The sequence below is a fragment of the Culex pipiens genome, chromosome 3, assembly GCF_016801865.2.
Source record: "Culex pipiens pallens isolate TS chromosome 3, TS_CPP_V2, whole genome shotgun sequence".
NCBI classification, from domain to species: Eukaryota; Metazoa; Arthropoda; class Insecta; order Diptera; family Culicidae; genus Culex; species Culex pipiens.
Window position 1 is genome coordinate 111,435,496 of NC_068939.1, and position 19,793 is coordinate 111,455,288.

The following is a 19,793-nucleotide window of genomic DNA, read 5'->3' on the forward strand; positions in this document are numbered from 1 at the left end:
ACCAAATATATGGAAATCAGCTTAGTTGAAAACTTAACATAAAATGTAAGCTAAATATAGTCATGCTACTGTGAAAAAGTCGCGGAAGGGTATGTTAAAGACATGACCAGTATGACAAAGCACATTGCCGGACTTCGAAAAAAATATCATTTAAGAAAAGAATTGAATGGTTTGTCAACGCTTGTACAAGTTTTTTTTAATCCTCGGATTTGTTAAGATAAGATTAAAGAAAAGAAGAAAAAAAACTGGATAACCAAAAATTTTGAAATTAAAAAAGGGAGTTTGGAAAAAATAAAAATAAAAATAGCGGCAAAAATGTCTATTAGGGTGGTCCAAATCCGGATAACCGGATCGGACATTGCAAAAACAGTTCCCGAGTTTTTTTTTTTTTTTTGAAAGGACCAATAAACTATTGTCTTTCATATGTTTATAGGACCTAATAAAAAAAACTCTAGAGTTGCTTTTCTCCCTAAATTTTGACGTTAGCCCCTATACAAAATTCAAGTGCTCCGAGAGAGAGAGAGAGAGAGAGAGAGAGAGAGAGAGAGAGAGAGAGAGAGAGAGAGAGAGAGAGAGAGAGGTTTCCGCAGTCAGAATGTGCTAAAATTAAGAATGCAGCCAAGTGATGGGTCAATGTTTGATTTCAAATGGTAGCACCAAGGCAGGGGGTATCCGGATTTGGACCACCCTAATGCCCTCATATTTTGTTTTACTTTGTCTATTGGACAGCAGAGAAAACTAAAAAAAAGAAAAAATAGTTTATCTTGAGTTAATATTGCAAAGTTCTTGAGGAAAAAGCTCATGAAGAGTATCGGGGCTGGAATTCACAAAATGGATTCAGCGTTTTCGCAAATAGACTTTTAATTGAACTATTTGATTTAGAAGGAACTTTGACTATAGATCGATTTTCTGAGATTTCAGTCATTCGATTATTTTTTTTTTATTCGGTTGAAACTTTTTTGGTGCCTTTGTTATGCCCAAAGATGCCACCTTGCATCACCAGTTTGTGCATACAATTTTCCATACAAATTTGGCAGCTGCCCATACAAATATGATATATGAAAATTAAAAAATCCGTATCTTTTGAAGGATTTTTTTTCAAAAGTGGGCAAACATGGGCACTAATTTGAAAAAATGAAAAACTTCGTCTATTTTCAAAAAAGTTACCTAAAATGTCTATATTTTGAAAACTTTGCACTTTATCAAAATTACACTAAGGTACTTTTTGTTTGAATTTTTGATTTTACATTGAAAAATAAAGTTGAAGAATTTGTGCGACCATTCGATTTTTTTAAAAATCAGTATTGATTCAAAAACGTATAACTTGGTCAAAGATTTTTTGCCTATTCTGGAAATTTCTGAAAAATTGGCATTTGATGTCCCCTAAAACATATCAGAATATAAAAAAATAAAAATACAGCTTTTTTTGAAAATCAAGTTTTTATAACAAAAAGTTTAATTAAAAATCAACAAAAAAAAATTCTTACCGTGTTTCATTTTTTTTCAGTGTATTCCTTGTCTATAACTACAACTTTGCCCAAGACACTAAATCATTTAAAAAATTCCTTCAAAAGTTACAGATTTTTGAGTTTTCATATATCATTTTTATATGAGCATCTGCCAAATTTGTATAGAAAATTATATGGACAAACTAATGATGCAAATGGCTTCTTTGGGCATACCGAAGGCACCAAAAAGTTTTAGCCGAATTAAAAAACACAAAAAAAAATATATTAAAAAAAGACCGATTTCGTAGAGAATTGCTCTATAGCTTCCTTATGTTCAAGTATTTAATTTTGCATCATTGGATTCTCCAAACACTTGTTCATAATAAGTGCTATTAGCATCATTCTGTCAAAATTTAGTTTTTTTTAAAGTAACAATTTTGTTATAAATCGAAAATGGTGAACTTTATCAAAATTTCACAAAAGCTATTTTTTCTACTAAATGTAATATAACTTTCAATAATCACAATTTTTTTCAAATAATTTTAACTTATTTGAAAACAAATCGTCCATCATGCACTAAAGCTCGAAAGTTGATACTTTCAAACCACTAAAACACATATAAAAAGGAAAAAAATCGAAAAGGGAAAATTGTTTAATGCCTTACCCGAGATATAAACAAGTGGCAAAACAGCACAATGACAACGATTTGTCCTCAGAATCACTGCAGTATCATAAGCATACGTCATTTAAAGATGGATCTGCTTTATAAAAAAAAGCCACACTCCAATAATCCATCATCGTATTGCAATTAGCTTCCGCAGCGCGTACCTTCGACCCTCTCGGTGAAAGTTAGTTTCAAATTAGCGACATAATAGCTGCTAAACACAACATTGTTTGGCTGCTGTGCAACTCATTGTAATGCTAATCACCCCACCGGGATTACTGCCAGATCCTTGTGTCACCGTCGTCGTTGACTTCAACCTCAATCCTCTCGCTGGTTCTACGTAACAAGGCAGTCGTAATCCGTTTGACACCCCATTTCTGTGGCGCGGCGGTGGTGCAATCGAACATATGACGCGGAAACAAATTTGCTAAATGCCGTTCTAATACCTACTCCGGAGCTCGGCCAAGTTCCAAGGTCTACCCACCCGAGGGATTGTGCTGGCACACCAAAAAAGTGACACATCCGTCACTCTGTTAGTCACACAGGCCGCCGCTGTGGTTACCCCTTAAAATTCTTGATCACAGCAGATTTCGGCGTCGTCGAGGGGTTGTCTCACAGTTAATTCTGGAACCGTTTTATAATCGTGATTCGTTCCAGCGTTGTCGAGCGATTACCGCCGATTTGGGCGCATGGAAACTTTGCTCTAATAGATTCAATCAAAGTCCCATTTGGAAGGCTTCGGCTAGTTGGAAATGGCCCATAGTTTTGAGGTTTTTTCTAAGTTATGGTCTCTAGACTGGTAAGCGTGACGAATCGGTTACAACTTTTATAGCCGAGTTGATATTATCCCGGAGATATGTAACTTGTGTTTTGGTGCTATTAAAATGCTAATTTTTTGGCAGTGCTGTCTCCGCGACATAATGGCATACACCTTAAAAAAAAACAATATTTTACGGCGACTAATTGACAACCATCAGTGTTGAGTGGAATAAACCACTCAAAATGTGATCGAATCTGATGGTGGATCGTTTTGGTATTCAAATGACGATCGATGACAATTTCGCTCGTCAGATTTTCATTAGTGGCGGCCATCAAGATTAAGATTGCAACACGTCGACTTGGTGCTATCTTGTCAGGGTGACAACTTGTCACTAGCATTGGGCGAATCTTCATCATTAATCGGAAAATTTGTTCTCACTCATACATAATCACATTTAGGTAACCAAAGTATTGATTTCAATAAATTCAAATACATAAAACAATAAAATGAACTAAACTGTTGGAAAATGTCATAATGACGAATATGTCCAAAAAATAACTCCAATTTCAAAAAACTACATTTCATAGATATACTTTTTAAATCTTATGAATGAATTCAAAAACGTGATATCATTTTTTTAGTGAACCATTTCCCACAACTGGCCAACAAACTCAAGTAAGCTTCTGCATTAGGGTGCCCCAAATAGCGTAGCGGAAATATTCGGGCTCACCCGGAATTTAATAGATAATAGGTCCCAAAAGCCTAATGTTAATTTTGATGTACAACAGGTAAAAAACATACTTTAAGGGTGCACAGCAACCTCAGACGTTTTGTCTTCTTATTCCAAAATTGTCAAACTAAAAGACCCAATCCTGCAACATCATGCATTGTAAAAATATCCAAATTTTGTTATAATTTTTTTTTTTTTTGCAGTCAGTAATTTAGGGGATAAACAAAAACAATCATATCGATTGTTCCTTTAGTTTTGATAATACAAAAATGTATCAAAAAAATGGTGCAAAAGCTCTGGTTGATGTGCTCTATTCAAAACATTTCTTATTCCCATTTTTCTTTTAATGCAAAAATTTGGATTGCTTGGATTGATAGGCTCCCTTTGGGACAAACTGTCAAGAAAGGAAAGTCACTTCTGTCAAGAAAAGCTGCGAATATAATATAAAATCTGTTTTAAACCCTCTGTTATCATACAAGGATACATTGAAATAAAAAAAAAGTTGAACAAGGTAAAATTAGCAATTGAAACTTAATATAAGGACACAATTATTTCAGGAAAAATGTTCCTGTCAACAACACAAATCCCAAAAATCGTTTACAACTAGCGGATTGCGATTTGCTCAAAAGTTATTTTTGGATTGTTTTTTTTAAATTTCTCTGAATTTTTCGTCAAAGCTAGGGGGCCATTCAATTTGATTAACAGAGCTTGGATTCTGAAGAGACATAAATTTTTTTTTATTGCATATTTTTTTCTTAAATTCAGTTTTTGGTTTCGTGTTCTTGACAAATTAACTAATTAAAAAAAAACAAAAAAACGTTTTCCTAAGCTTACATAATTATATTTTGTTGTTGTTTTTTTTTAAATTACAGAAAAAAAAATTATTTAACTAATCAATTTTTTCCAAGCTACTACAGTACTTTTTCGGTAACTGGGCTGAGAGGGTAGCCCGGTTACCGAATGCTGCTTGCTAGCTGAACTGAACAAAAAATGTCGAGGGGACCGCGAATGCATTATATTTTCTTTACAAAATATAAAAAAAAAATTTCTTAAATTTGTGTCCAGAGCCAATGATTTGAGATTCCTTCAATTTTGACTAGAAATTTGATAAAAACGTCAGAAAAATGTTTTATTTATTACACTTGATTTTTGCATCTATTGACCCCTCGGTCATTTTGGTTAGTTTTTTTGACGTTTGTCTGCTTTTTAAGTGGGTTACAGCCCAGTTATCGAGGGCCCAGGTAAAAAGAACAAGTACTGTATCCTAAAAAGAAAAAAGATAGAAGACAAAAGTATTTTTCAATAAAACCGGTCAGAAACCCCTTTGAAAAAAATAAGAATAGTTTCATAAAAATCATGAGTAAACTATTCTAAAATTTGAATAGACACTTGTATGGATGAACAAACATGTAAAATGACTTCTATGAAAAAAAATAACAAAATGATGGTCAAAGAACATTCAAACCAATTATAGCTTCAAAAAATACAGTTAAAAATTTAAAAATGAAGTTGAAGAATTTGTGCGAAAAATATTTTGATTTTTTGAAAACAAAAATACTGTTGATTCAAAACATAACTCGGTCAAAGATTTTATGCCCGTTTTGGAAATTTCTGAAAAGTTGGCATTTGAAACCCCTTTGAAAAAAATAAGAATAGTTTCATAAAATTCATGAGTAAACTATTCTAAAATTTGAATAGACACTTGTATGGATGAACAAACATGTAAAATGACTTCTATGAAAAAAATAACAAAATGATGATCAAAGAATCATTCAAACCAATTATAGCTTCAAAAAATACAGTTAAAAATTTAAAATACTGTATGACCTGTGACAATTTTGCACATTTTAATGTAACTTAATTCACATTTAAATTTGAATTAGGATAACCTGAAATCGGCTCAAACTCCAAAATGCGTCAAGCTAGCACACCGGCGACTCACTCAGCTGACTTTACAACCCTGCAGCGACGATGATTAGATTTGACGCGCGATGATTCGATCGTGGTGACCGGACCACTTTACAGCTCATCATATATCAATCAGGTCTCCCTCCACAATCAATAGCCGTTATTGATGAGGTCTCGGGGATGGCCCGGAACGAGGATCAGTCCGGGTCGAGCCAGCCAGTGCAATAAATGGTCGTTAAAAAGCGAACTCGGGGAAACTCTTAAATGGATTCGGTTAGCGAAACACCACCTTCGATCTTCTGGCCTTTCTTGTGGCAGGTAATGGCGAGGGCACTAAAGGTGAGAGTTTGGTGGCCAAGTGGGCGCACAAATCCATCAGCAGCCTCTCGGCCATAACAACAACAATAAGGGAGAGTAATGCCACACAGGGCTTTTCCTGCGAGAAGGTGTGCAATTTGGGCTCACCACAGCAGGAGGGTTAACAGGGTTTGGTGTGGTTTCAGGGTTTAAAGTTAGGCTGTAAACGAGACGGTTGTAAAAATTCCTAAAATGCTTCGATTTTTTGGGTTCGGTTTGTGGTGTTGCATCAAGTTTTTGTGATTTATGTGCTAGCTATACAGGTTTTCGTGAAGAAACAAGTTAGTTTTTAATAAATTATAAATTTTTGAATAATAATCCAAATGCCCAAATGAAATGTCACCGGAGAAATTACTTCTCTTCTTCCTAAATAAGGGTCTTTAAACTCTTCCCAACCTCAAAATTTTGATTTCTTTAATCAAACTTTGAAAAGTTTTTATTGGCCCAGCTAGACTATTCCAACCGTCGCCAATGAGATCCCACTCCCCAAGCCAATAATCGTCGAAAAGGGATTTCGCAGCATTCTTTTTCCCAAAAAAAAGAAACACTTTACAAACGCTCGTGACAAACCAAACCGCCAAATTTCAGCACCACATCATCGGGGGATCTAACGCCAAAGCCGCGCCCGTAAATCCCTACCCTGGGTGGTCGTCCACCGGATGGTTACAAGGGGGTGGCGTGGCGGTGATAATAAAAATAATTGAGGGCGGTCCCGCCCCGTGTCCGCGCCCCGTAAGGCCCCCTCTTTTTTCGCTCGCTTTGGTGGTGGTGGCGCACGAGACGGTCTCGTGTGTTTTAAAACGCGTTAAACCATTTAAAAGCCCTCTTGATGTAAATAAAAGACAGAACTTTGAAATTACGACCGCGTACGCCCCGGCGAATGGCGTCGCGTCGGGGCAGCTGAAGGCACGCAGGGATGGTGACGATTTATTTGCGGTCTGATAGTCTCGGATCAATTTGGGTGAAGAATTGAGGGAAAAAGGGCGAGTTGGGAGTGAGTCACCTAGTAGAGTGATTTGCAAGATGGCAATATGTTTTTTAAATGAAATTTTTATTTTATGATTGATTTATTTTACTCGAAAAAATGAGCCAAAAAATATATTAAAATATATTTTTAATAAAACAATAAAAAACCAGCTATGGTAAAAGAGAGTTATTGAATTTTCTTAACATTAGATCTCTTATATTCGAAATCTCAGTAAGTTTTCAATTGTGAATTATTCACAGGATATTTAAGAATTGTAGAAACTCAATAGCGGTCTTCAAAAGTACTTTAAGAAATTATAAATTTCAGGCTGTACTTCATTTCTTACGGAGCACCCAAAAAGTTAAATATACAAAAAAGATGCTCAAAAATACAAACAAAGAAAAGATAAAAATAAGTCATACAACATTGCTGTGTTCTACACAGCAAAAAAAAGTAGTAATCCAGCTGCGTGTAAAAGGGCTGGGTGTAAAAAAAGTTTTGCATTATTTTATGAAATTCAGTGTAATATTACACCCTGAAATATGTAGCTCATCAGTATGGGAAACCTACTTGAACGAAATGTCAAGCTTATATATGCGTTTATCCTATCCACCCTTCACTGTTCAGATGGCCGAGCGGGCTAAGGCGCCAGTCCTTACTGATGGTGCTTGGTTTGAATCCCGTCGGTTGAAACTTTTTTTTTGTGTTTACAAAAATTGTACATGCAGTGTGTAATATTAAGTGTTTTTTTACGAAGGTGATGTGCATGAGATTTTACCATCGGATTTTTTGCTGTGTATGGATTCGTCTAGACATTCTACAAAATTAGAATTGAAGTTTTTCATACATTTTAGAACATTTCAATAAAACAAAAAAAATTGAGATCTCGTTGTAAAACTGCTTTCATTTCCCGTCATTCTGAAATTAAGAAACGGCCTACATTTCATCACCTAAAATAAAATGACTCTTCAGAATCCATTTGAGTGATGAAAAGATCAACTTTTCAGTACTTGTATCGAAAAAGAAATAGTTTTCGTTACTATTTTGAAATTTGACACATACTTGACGGAAAATAACGAGGAAACAAAGCTATCATAGATAAATTCGAATTCAAAGTAAATTTTCCGGAAATGCAAAAAAAGTTTTATTTAACTCCTTGCAAAACTTGAATTTTTTAGCACTCTTTGTTTTTATCCTAATCGATTAACCTCTTTGGAAAAATTAACGACTCGTGCTGAAAAATCTTCTTTTTACAACTTGTTGCATAAACAACTATCAAAAAGTTGATTTATTGAGGCGATATTTTAGGACAAAATCTTAACTTAACTTTTATTATCGCCAAAATGAAAGATTTTGTTCAAGGATCGTGTTTTTATGAGAAAAATATTCTTAAGCAACCACACCAAATGTCACCTCCACAGCCTTACATTTTTTCTCGGGTTTTTTTGATTGTTTTTTTTTTGCCTGAATAAAAAAATGAAACTGCAAATAATGTTGTTAAAAAATGATATGTTTGTTCTATAACCTTCACAATTATCATTAAATATTTCAAATCTCAATCTGTAAGGAAAATTTTTAAATGCTTTAGTTTTTAAACTATGACTAATTCTAGGGCGTCCAATTATCCCGGGTTTTGAATTTCCCGGGAAACGTGAAAATAATTTTTAAAATCCCGGAAGTTCACGTGATACCAAGAATTAAAAAATAGTAATGAAAATTTAGAGTTGGGATTTTTCAAGCTTAATTTTCACAATCAAGGGATCAACTTTGGCTAAAGGAATGATTGCAGGTTTGCTACTGCCGAAAAAAATCTAAATACTCCAAGACTTGTATGAATTTTTTGGCAGTGGCATTATCATTACAATTTATATTTTCTTAATTTTCTATGGATCTGTGGCTCCAAAGTTTAAAATATTCAGTAAAGCATTCACTGTCACTTTTTATTAAAAAGGAAATGAAAAAGGTTGAAAAATGTTTCCTTAAACTGTTATACTTAAAATATGTATTTGTTAACATACAATATTCATCTTTTTTGATTTTTTGAGAACTTTTTCATGAGATGGGATGTGATGTGTTTTCGAACATTGGAAAATCATATGGTTTATTTTTAGTCAATTCTAAAGTACTGACTAGAAGGTACATTTTATTTTAGTTTTCTTTAACATTTTCAAATCGAGTATTTTTTATGTTATCTTTAAAAACTCCAGCATTATTTCATGAAAAATAGCATGGTAACGTAAAGGTTTCAAGTTTTTTTTTAAATATTATGTATTTAAATATATAAGTTTAGAATAAAATATTTTGAAATACAGAATGCAAAGACACGTATATTTAGGATTTTGAGCTTTTGAAGAAAAAACATAATATTCAATTTAAATGATATTGAAAAGAAAAAAAAAAGTCCGAGGATATTAAAAAAACATTTAGAAAAATATATTACTTTCAAGTGCATTTTTATTAGATTGTTCTCAATTTTACCAACATTTTTCGAAATAAATTTTAAATATTTTAAAAATTATATTTTTGGAATCCGGGAATTCTGTCCCGGGATTTCCAGAGATGAACGCACTAACTAATTCTAAGTAGACTAAAATAATGTATCCTAATAATGCTGCCTTTTCAATGATTGGCTAACATCGGAATAATGACGAGCTAAAACCTCGATTGCAGTGATTGTTATAATTATTTTTAAACGATTACTCACTCTTTTCCCAACAAAATAAGCAAACATGTTTTTTCGAGAAGAAGTAGGGTGATTATATCGTGGTTTAAATCGTTTCGCGATGCTCCGTTTTAAACTGTTGCCAAGGTCTACCCTACGCGCGTGGATTACAATCTGAGGATAGATTTCGTTCATGTTTTTTTTTGCGACACAGAACTCGTTGGTCTATCACGTGCTGGTTGAGTTTTTGAATTTTATCAACACGCTGGGATTACTTCTGTTGACACGCATTTTGTCTGGTTTTTAATAGATCCGGCGCAGAAATTTAGAACAAAAAATCGATAAGAAAATGCATCATTTGCAAGTTTGCAGTCATGCTCGATATCCGAGTCGCAATTCGCACAAATGAACGAGGGGCAAGGGATTTCCAAAGGCAGACCATAAAAGTGCCATCCTTCATTAAACCGTATAAAAGCGGCATAAATCCCAAGGCCCAAGCCCCATTATGGAGCCCAACTCGATTTTCTGCTCCAGGTTCTTTTATCAGCAGAAAACAAGCCCAGTTATTGGATATTGATTCAATTTTCCCCGAGCTTTTTTATTGCTTTGCCGCATCGATTACCTCCCGGGAGGAATGATTATGATTGCTTTTGTCATAATTTCTTCGTTTTCTCCGCTCGGAACTCCCGGGTTGGTGTCCTCCACCGAGGCAGGACAAAATGGAGGAGTTTGGCTCGAAGATTAAATTTCTCCTTGCCCACAGTTTGGCGCTTTGGCAACCGGCGGAGAAAAAATGGCGAGGCGATATTGCTTTCTTTATTGATTCGATCAAAATCGTATTTTTGGTCATGACAATTTATAGAGCTGACAAACGGTTATTATCTGCTCCTTCTTGGGGTCGGTTCTGTCTATTGCGCAAAAATGAATGGATTCGGTGCGGTTTTTGGGTGAAAATGTGCCGGTTGGGAATGGATTGCCGGAGATTATTTTGGCGGGAAAATATTATATTTTTGTACATTTTTCACGGAAGTTTAAGGATCAGATGCCATCATTTATTAATATCTTAAAGAAGGAATGTCGAATTCGAATTTAGTGAAAATTATTACCATTTACTGAACTTTCTATTCTCTAGAAACCTGTTATGTAGTTTAAAAAATGCAAATATCGTAATTCATTAAGATTAGTTGAACCAGATTTCAGTTAACATTCAAAATAACAGCTTTCCTCAATAAAGTCACACTTTTCATTAGATGAAAAATCATCCTCAAGACGCGCGCGTGTCCCAGATCAAAACATGCAAACAATGTTGTAATGATCTCAATTTGCGCTTATGATAAGCGCGTTCCACCCTCTCTCATCAACCACCGTAAGCCCAAACCCCTCCTGCTGTCGCTCACCGAGAACTTGTTTTCAAATGATTATCCTCGTTTTCCCCCTTTTCCACAAAAACTCTAGCCGCCCACAACCACCAACAGGAAAAGCGCGGGCCCGAGTAATTGGGGATAACAAAAGATTTCACCAGATAAAGAGCAAACGCCCGACTCTCCCGTGACTATCGTCCTGGTCCTTTCTTCAAAAGAGAAGCAGCAGCAGGAAGGAACCGTTTGAACATATCATTTACTCTAAATACCCTCTTAATTCAGATTCCGACTACATGTGTAGAAGCGCCAGAGCAGGAAAACTCATTCTGATTTTCCCCCAACTCACACTTACAGCGCAGCACAAGCAAATCGTAGTAAAGAGAGAGGGTTGGAAAAATCCTTTCTCTCCAGTAGGGTCTATTTGTGTGAGTGAGTGCATTCGGAGCACGACTGCGCGCACACTCTTAGGTTGTGTTGGTGCTGATTCCAACACAAGCAAACACAGCGTGGAAAATAGAGCAACGTTTCCACGCTGGAATAAAAATAGTACAACTTTTGCTCGGAACAAGCGCTATGTTTTGATTATGGCTGTGAGTAGAACAGCGGGGTTGCACATGTGTTTGTTTGCAATTGTATAAAGTAGAAAAAAATAAAAAGAAGACAAAGTCAACGATGCATCGTCGCCGTATACATTGTGGGGTTAACCCGTTTAACGCGGATTAGTCCTGTTACCCGCTGTTCTATGTAAATAGAGTCAGTGTTCAAGTATCTAAATAATAACGTGTTCTTCGAAACCAGGAGAGTGAGAGCAGGGAGCGGATATCTTTGCAGCTGTTTTTGTTGTTGTTTGCTGCTGAGGAGGACTGCGATTGCCAAGCTCTTGTAATATCGTTAAAACAATTAAGACCGTATATAGTACACTAATTAAATTAAACGGGTTGAAACGGCAATATGTAGAAAATTGAAATGGGATAATCCTCTCGGCGAGTATGCTGAGCCGCGGCTTGGTTTGGACCGGAATGCCTGGGGGTTTTATTAGGATTGAAGTGGTTCTGTACGACAGTGGAAGGTTTTATCTTAATGTTGCTACATTTGAGCATATGTGGAAGTGATTATATTTGCATATTAATAATCTGGGTCATAGCACGCTCATACTTTCATTTCCGAATAAATTAAATCATTCTGCTTACTTTAGTTTTTTTATTTATCGCAACTTTTACAATGTAGAAACAAGTTTAAAACAAACTTCCGTTTCATTTTATTTTAACAAATTCTTTAATCCAATTAGGCCGTTGCAAATATTTTTTGAAGTTTATGTCCCTCGACTGTGACCAAAGTCGAAGGGAGGGCAAAAAAATAAAAAAGTATGAAAATAGAAATTACGAGCCATGGTTTCAACATTTTAATGACAAAAGTGTTTTAAAATGCATTATACACCTGTCCAGTTGTTTTGCCATCATTAGTTTCCAAAATATCTATGTATTGACGAAAATTTTATTTTTTGCGGAAAATATGTTACGGAAAATTCAAAACATTTTTAAACAAGCCCAAACATGCTAAATATGATTATCAATGCAGAAAAATGCATTTTAGATTGTTTCAGTTGATTAGACTTCAATTTTCATAGAAATTTTGAAGGGTTTTGGAAAAATATTTTTTTTGCCCCCTGATTTTTCATATATTTGCAACGGCCTTATAAAATTTGTAGATTTTGTATAGTTTAAATTAAATGTTTTTTTTAATAAAATTTCGGTAGAGGGCAGTAGAGGGTCAAATTTTTTTTTTCGAAGTTTAAAATGACCTCTTAAGGTCATTTTGAGCAACTTTTGTTCTACGAAAAACTTTACTTCTCTTGTTTTATGTTTTGCTTGTTTCATTTTTAGATTTAATTTAGCATTTATCTTGTCTAGTTTGTGTTTGTTTTTGGTAGTATTTGGCGTATTCTACCACCTCCTATCATTACATTTGGCCTATCTAATTTGTTCATGTTTTTCCAGTCACTTTTTCAATTTTTTGCTTGTTTTTCACATTTTCTGCTATAGAATGGATCCTTTATAATTTAAATTAAAAAACCGTAAAGGCATAGTCTAAGACACTACAAAAATTACTGCATTCTTCGTTTTACTTAAAATATAAAAAATGTTAGTAAAAAATACAGCCAAAGCTGACCCCTCAAAACATTTTTTTTTTTTTAAACATTGGCAAAGTCAAATAAAACAAGTAAAACTTCCAACCATTAAATTTTCTAAAATTTGAAGAGTTCTTCTTTCCAATGCGTTTTAAAGATCTGAAATAGGTTGAAAAAATGATTTTTGGCGATTTTTTAGATCGAACCCGTCTATGGGCAGGGCTGGGTTATAGAGGGTTAATAAAACTAATAAAAATAATTCCAAACTTTGTTGTAATTTTAAAAGACATGTTACAAATAAAACATTTATATTCTCCATTACCTATAACAAAACTGATTAAAAGGTGTGCAAAAACGTCGTTCCAAATATTACGGGCTTAGTTTCTTTGTTACTTATTTGCCATCCACAGTGAGAAAACCTATTCAATTGCGCCAAAAATTTACATTTTATAGAAAGATTGTTGACTTACATTCATTTGTAATTACAGATGGAGAAATTAGTTCTCAAAATCTTGAACAAGCATTCACAAAATTCAGAACTACGAACAAAGCGTTCAAATTGGCACGTTTTTTTTAATTTTACCACGGAATTTAAATATACAGCAATTAATTTTCGAAGGTAAAAATGAGAAAACTATATAAATCTTCATCAAAAAGCTATTGAAAGTTCGTTGATTACTGAAAAAAAAATATTTATCTTCTGAGTATTTTTTTTTACGTTATCCACTTTACGGTCATACAAAATATGCATGTATTTATTCGAGAGTCTGTATCTTGAGAATGGATTTTATGATCGATTTGGTGCAGGTTATGATTAGGGTTTTTTAGCAAATAAAAAAAATCCCGATGTTTATTTGACTTTTTATCACCTTATTCCTAAAATTAAACGTATTTTTTTATTTAAAAAAAATTGCAAGGGACTTAAAAATCGTCTTTTTTGCTAGAGTTTAGGATGGTGCAAAATTCGGAAATATGCAATTTTGTAAAATAGAAACAAAGGTAAGAAAATGTGAATAACTCAACCCGGGAGCATGTTGACAGCTCCCATACAAACTGAGCGTACCCCTTTTTGTGGGCCCAGTGGGCCTAAGATGGCGGCCTTGGAGTCATTTTCTTAAAAAACTTGTTTAGAGATACGCCACGTTCAAATATTAGTCTAGAACAGTTGAATTGAGCGTGCCGCGAAAGCCGTCACGAAAAAAATATCCCATGCAAATTTCGAGTTGCGTATTTAATGGGCGGACTCCGACGAGCCCACTGGCCATCTGTCGGTGAATACGCGTAACTCACGAAAACTGTCATCTTAGGTCAGTGTTTCTCAACCGGTGAGGAATTCCCCCCTGGGGGGGAATTTGGCCATTCTAGGGGGGGAATGAGGGTTCAATAGAAATTCACTGTCTTAAATCATTATCTGACACATTTTTTGCAACTTTCAGTTTCTTTGATTAGTAATAACAACATTTGGTGTTTCCCAAAATATAATTATTAAAGTTTCAATTTCTTGAAACAATAAAATGATTTTTTTTTTTAATATTTCTCAGGCATTTGTATTATTTTTTTGACACAAATAGATTTTTGTGTGACAGTTTTTTTTGTGACAGATTTTTTTTTGTTGGTTTCTGTGAGATTTGTGTACACTTTTTAACAAGAACAGTTTTTTGAAAAGAATTGGAAATTGAAAAAAAAGTTTTTCAAACATTATTTAAGATTGTTTGAATCTTCATATTTTTTGACGTAATCTGTCTTCTGCCGCAGATAATTATGAATTTTATTTATTGTAATTTAAACGAAAAGAAGCCTAGAATAGTGGCTTTTCATGTTCGAGAAAAATTGATCAAAATTTGATTTAATCAACAAACAATCAATCAAAATCAAACCTGCTTTGAATTTTTTTAATTAAAATAAAACGTTTTCATATACCTACTATATTTTATTTCGTAATTCACACTATAATTTGTTATGAAAATTGTAATCTTTTTGCAAACCTAAAAAAAATATTAGTTATATTTGTGTATTGGTACTAGTAAATTAAAAATTAGGAGGGCGGGGGTGGAATGAAGTTCTTGCCAACAGTCAAGGGGGGAATGGATCGCAAAAGGTTGAGAAACACTGCCTTAGGTTGATCTTAGGGTCCGGCTGGAATAACTCGATTCTAACCACCTGTTTTTTTTTGTTTGGTTTTAAGAATTGATGAAATAAATGTATAAATAAAAGTACTGGAAACATGTTTAATGGCAAGCAAATAAAATTTTGATAACTGAAATAACAGCAACGATTGCTGAATCTTCAGCAAGTGATCTGTTAAACTAACACAAGAAAATCACTGAAATTTCAGCAAAATAATTTGAGGTTTCCTTTGCTGAAATTTCAGTTGCATTGACAACCTGTTTACTGAAATTTTAGTAAACTATCTATCAAAGTGACTTAAAATCTTAATTACTTAACCGATCACTGAAATTTCAGTAGATGCTGAAATTCAGCGAAAACTAATTTTGGTGTGTGTAATTTTTGGAAAAAAAAATCTATAAAATTAACAAAAACAAAACTTAAAAAATGTGATGAGATAAGATAAAGTTTACCGTTTCCAAGTAATATGCATTTTAATGTCAAATTATTCGAAAAATGTTAAGTTTTTTGCATTATAAAAATAATTCATGAACGAATAGGACCCCTGCAAAAATATTATCAAAAAGCTTGGAAAATTCCTAAAAAATATATTTTTTTACTTTGAATTCAAAAAAAATCTTTGTAAATTTTCAATAATTTGTTCGAATAAGTTTGTTTTTTTTTCGGAAGTATGCAAATTATTCAAATTGAAATATTGTTCCACGCATCCTTATCATTACACCGAAATTCGTCAAACAGTCCACCCGTCAATCAACCCAAAACCAACATTTGTAAAAAAGAATCCGTCACCTAATTACCCAATTTGTAAACAGTCACCTCCCGCTTTTTATCCCTGCCGACACGACGTTGAGCCCTTTTGAAACTTCGATAGCTCAACCCCCTTTGCAAACAAACGCAAGAGAAAAAACCAAGCATTCAAGAGTACACAAAAAACCAACACGAATTTCCCCGGAGGGGGCCGCACAAATCGTTTAATTCAATTGACCACCGTATCACACCGTATACGGCGAAAAAGGGATGAACCACGGGCATCTATCGATTCTCGATGCGGCGGAGGACGAACGCCGGCCCTTGTCTACAGCGATCAAAATCTCATCCATTATATCGTCCTCAGCCTGGTCCAACTTTGTGCGGTTGGTGGCGAATGCGTGTGCGGATGTGGCTTCGTTCCGTGCCAGATCGTGTTCCGAACGAGGGTGTTACAAAAGTGCAAACGTTGAAAAGGCTTTCGAACACCTCGTTTTTCATATTGGACGTCCTCCTCCGCCCATCCTCCCACATCCTCTGAGGCAGCTGTGCACAATTGTGTGTAACAAATAGGACCGTTTCCCCCTAAGGACGCGACGTCAACGACACGAGTGCGATTGAGGTTAGGATTTGACCTTTTTTCCAGTGTGGTGCTTCGGAAATCCTTTCGATTTGAATCCCTCCCGTAACAAAAGGGGAAATTTCACTTTAAGATGCCGTTTTCGCAATGCGAGGTTTTGTGGTGACACCCACTTTTCCTTTATTTATGAGCGTCCCCTCGCCACGGTCATATGTTCCGGGCCATTTGCCGGCGGGGTCGCCCGGGAACCCATCAGAAAAATGTGTTACGCCGGATGCTCCGACAGGTCGGTTTGGTTCGGGTTCGGTGGTCACGACAACTTTTGATTTTTATGAGGTAATACATGTCCGCAACACCTTACCTTAACTTGCGACTCGGTCATCCCCAGGGCGTACGCCAGCTTCGCCCGCTCCGGACCGGCCAGATACTTGGTCTGCTCGAAGGTTTTCTCCAGGGCGAAGATTTGCTGCCCGCTGAAGGTGGGCCGGGTGTGCTTCTTCTTGCCGTCCTTGTCCTGGTGGTGATGCGCTTGTGATAGACTGGCGGACACTGGAAGAGATAAAGACAAAAAATAATCTATTAGAAAGCAAGCCCAGAAGTGCCACCGTCCAAAAGTGTATGTCCGTCCACAACGGGTCCAAGACATTGTGTTATGCGATTTTAACAGGCCCCCCCGACAACAGATAATTACAAGTCAACCTCGTTTTCCCTCGGGGGGATAAAAACAACAAGTTATCGCCATTGTACTATCTGGTCATATTTGCGGAAAAAATGCAACGTTAATGTTACAGCAGTAGCAAAAATAGTACCGTAAACTGGGGTCAATCGGGACACATGGGGCGAATTGGGACGGCAGTTTTAACCATTTTGGAGCACAATATTTTGATTTTTCTGGTTGGTTTCGGATAGAACAGACTCAGACCAACAAAATGTGCACATCCATTTCCAAATTTAAAAGCTTTAAGTGCTCTAAAAACGGCTGTCCCTATTCAGACTGTAGTCCCGATTCACCCCAGATTACGGTAGTCGAAGTATGTGTTATATTATGTTGGGAATTAGCTCAATATGACATGCTATGCTTTGGTTCTGTTTTATTCAATTTGGAACCTACAGACGAGCCTCTCAATAGTGTAAATAAAAGTGACGATCCAACCTAGAAAAATCCAAATTGACGAGCAGGTTTTGGGCACCCAACTCTTCGTTACCTCAATGTTGATTGACCTTAATCGGGGTGGTTCATCATTAAGGTAACGTAAAATATCACTCACAAACTGTCATAAAAAGCATACCGATTTTCAAAATTCAGCAATGTTTTTTCAACTCGAGCATATCTTGACGTAAAATTGCTAAGTAAACAATCATTGTGACAAGATATCAAAACACTGACCAAGTTTCCACTACTACTTCAGGACGGTTGGAACACATGCTCCAAACAACTACCCCCACCACCCCAAGTGGTCCATCCTTCCACCGGAAGCCAATGGCGAGGTAGGGGGGAGCATTTCTTGTTGTTACATTGTATTTTATGTCATTATTATTTCTCATTCCGTTTTATGTGTTTGTGTGGCAAGAGCTGACAGAGTTTGCTCTCTCTCTCTCGCACGGAACATAGACACCGTAAAACCAGATGACATTTAAGGACGTGTCTCGCATTTAAACAGACCGCCCGGCTTGGCTGCCGACGGAAGATGAACCCGAACCTGGTTGGAAAGGAGGAGAGTGTGATGCTGGAGAAGCTGTAAATTGGACGCAAGGTGTAGTTTACAGACAGGCGAAACGTGTAACAAGTTACATATTGATTAGACTGTTGCGTTTTAGGCATGGGAAAAAAGAAAGGTTAACCCTGTTCTGCACATTTTGTAATTCATTGTCGCACGTCGCTTTTTGTAATTCCGAGAAAAAACGCATTTTGATGTTTCACCTAGAATGAATAAAAACTATAGAGCACGAAATGTAAACAATAACAAACACGTTTTGTGTGGCTGAACATTCTGTGCATTGTCCCGAAATTTGATTGAATTGGTTGTTGGAGTCCCGAGTTTTAATAAAAAAACGTTTACAGTAGTCAGGCAAGAACGTGTGTCAAACTGCTTCTGACTAAATTCCCTTTGGCCAGTTTGCTTCAATTGCTTCAATTTTCAGGGTGTGGTAAGATAGCACGATCAGATCAAAACTATTTTCATATGCAGAGTGGCAACAATGCACGGAGTTTTTTTTTCCGGTTATTGTTGAATATCTCAGGATTGAAATCGAATTTTGGGGCATTGAGAGCTTCACAAAATGTATTTCTTAACTCAATGTGGTCCAAAATCAACGTGCGACAAGATAGCACGGTCACGACGATATTATCTACACAGTAAAAAATAATGTAAATTTGGGAGGTGATATTTTGGAAGGTTGAATATGATGTAATTTTACCTCAATTTAAACTGAAAAAGTGACATTACACCAGAAAAGTGGTAAAATTACTAATTTTTAGATGTAAAATTACCGTCAGTGGGGGTGACATTGTGTCTGGGGGTTGAGATTGGGTCAAAGTATTTTTTTTACGGATTTTACCATTTCTCAGGTACTTCTCAATGAAACTAAATTCTGTTAAAAGGGTTGTGCAAGGGACACCTTAAGATGACTTTGCTGAAAAAATCTCGTTCCTAGAACAAATCCTGTCATTTTAGCAGCTGTCTAAAGTTGAGATTCGTTTTTGGCCGAAAATGACCTCTCGAAAAAACAACTTTTTAAAATTTTTATTGGAATTGTTCAAAAAGAACCCAATAGTCGAAAATCTCTACTTCAAAAATTTTAGCATGTCAATACGATTCTCTCGAAAAAGAAACACTGTTGGATGACTTGTTTTTACCATATATTTGTATTTGAGCATCATTTTAGTTTGATTTGACCTGAATTTGATGAATGTCACCCCCTCTAAGGGGTGAGATTGGGTCAATTTTCAAACGATTGCCATTTAAGGTAGAGTCCATCAAATTACACCATATTTTGAGAAAATGTTAGTAAACTATCTAAGAACAATTCTACGATGAATGATTTTCGACGTTATTTAAATTGTTTTTGTTATTAAGAAATTACGAGAGGTATATCGTTTTTTGACCCATAGTCACTCCCACTGACGGTACACATTTTTCTGACATAAAAGACGTATTCCTTCCCAGATGTAATATTACCATTTTTTTTTTTACTGTTTTTACATTTTTTTTTTGCTTGTATAAGGGTGTTGAACAACGTCTCACTTGACGGTACCAGGGTGCCATTTCGACAAACTTGGACCGCATACCAGAGAATAAAAGGAATGATAGGAAAATGAATTTGAAAACCATACGAAAATTATAGGCTTGTTTT

General features: G+C 35.5%; 1 protein-coding gene across 1 annotated transcript in view; it reads right to left on the reverse strand.

Moving 5' to 3' along the window:
• Window positions 1-19,793, reverse strand: part of LOC120425660 (homeobox protein 10) — a 100,400-nt gene that overhangs the window by 30,676 nt on the left and 49,931 nt on the right. The window contains exon 4 of the mRNA XM_052709945.1: window positions 16,801-16,988. Within this exon, the coding sequence (XP_052565905.1) occupies window positions 16,801-16,988 (188 nt within the window). The remainder of the gene's footprint in view (window positions 1-16,800; window positions 16,989-19,793) is intronic.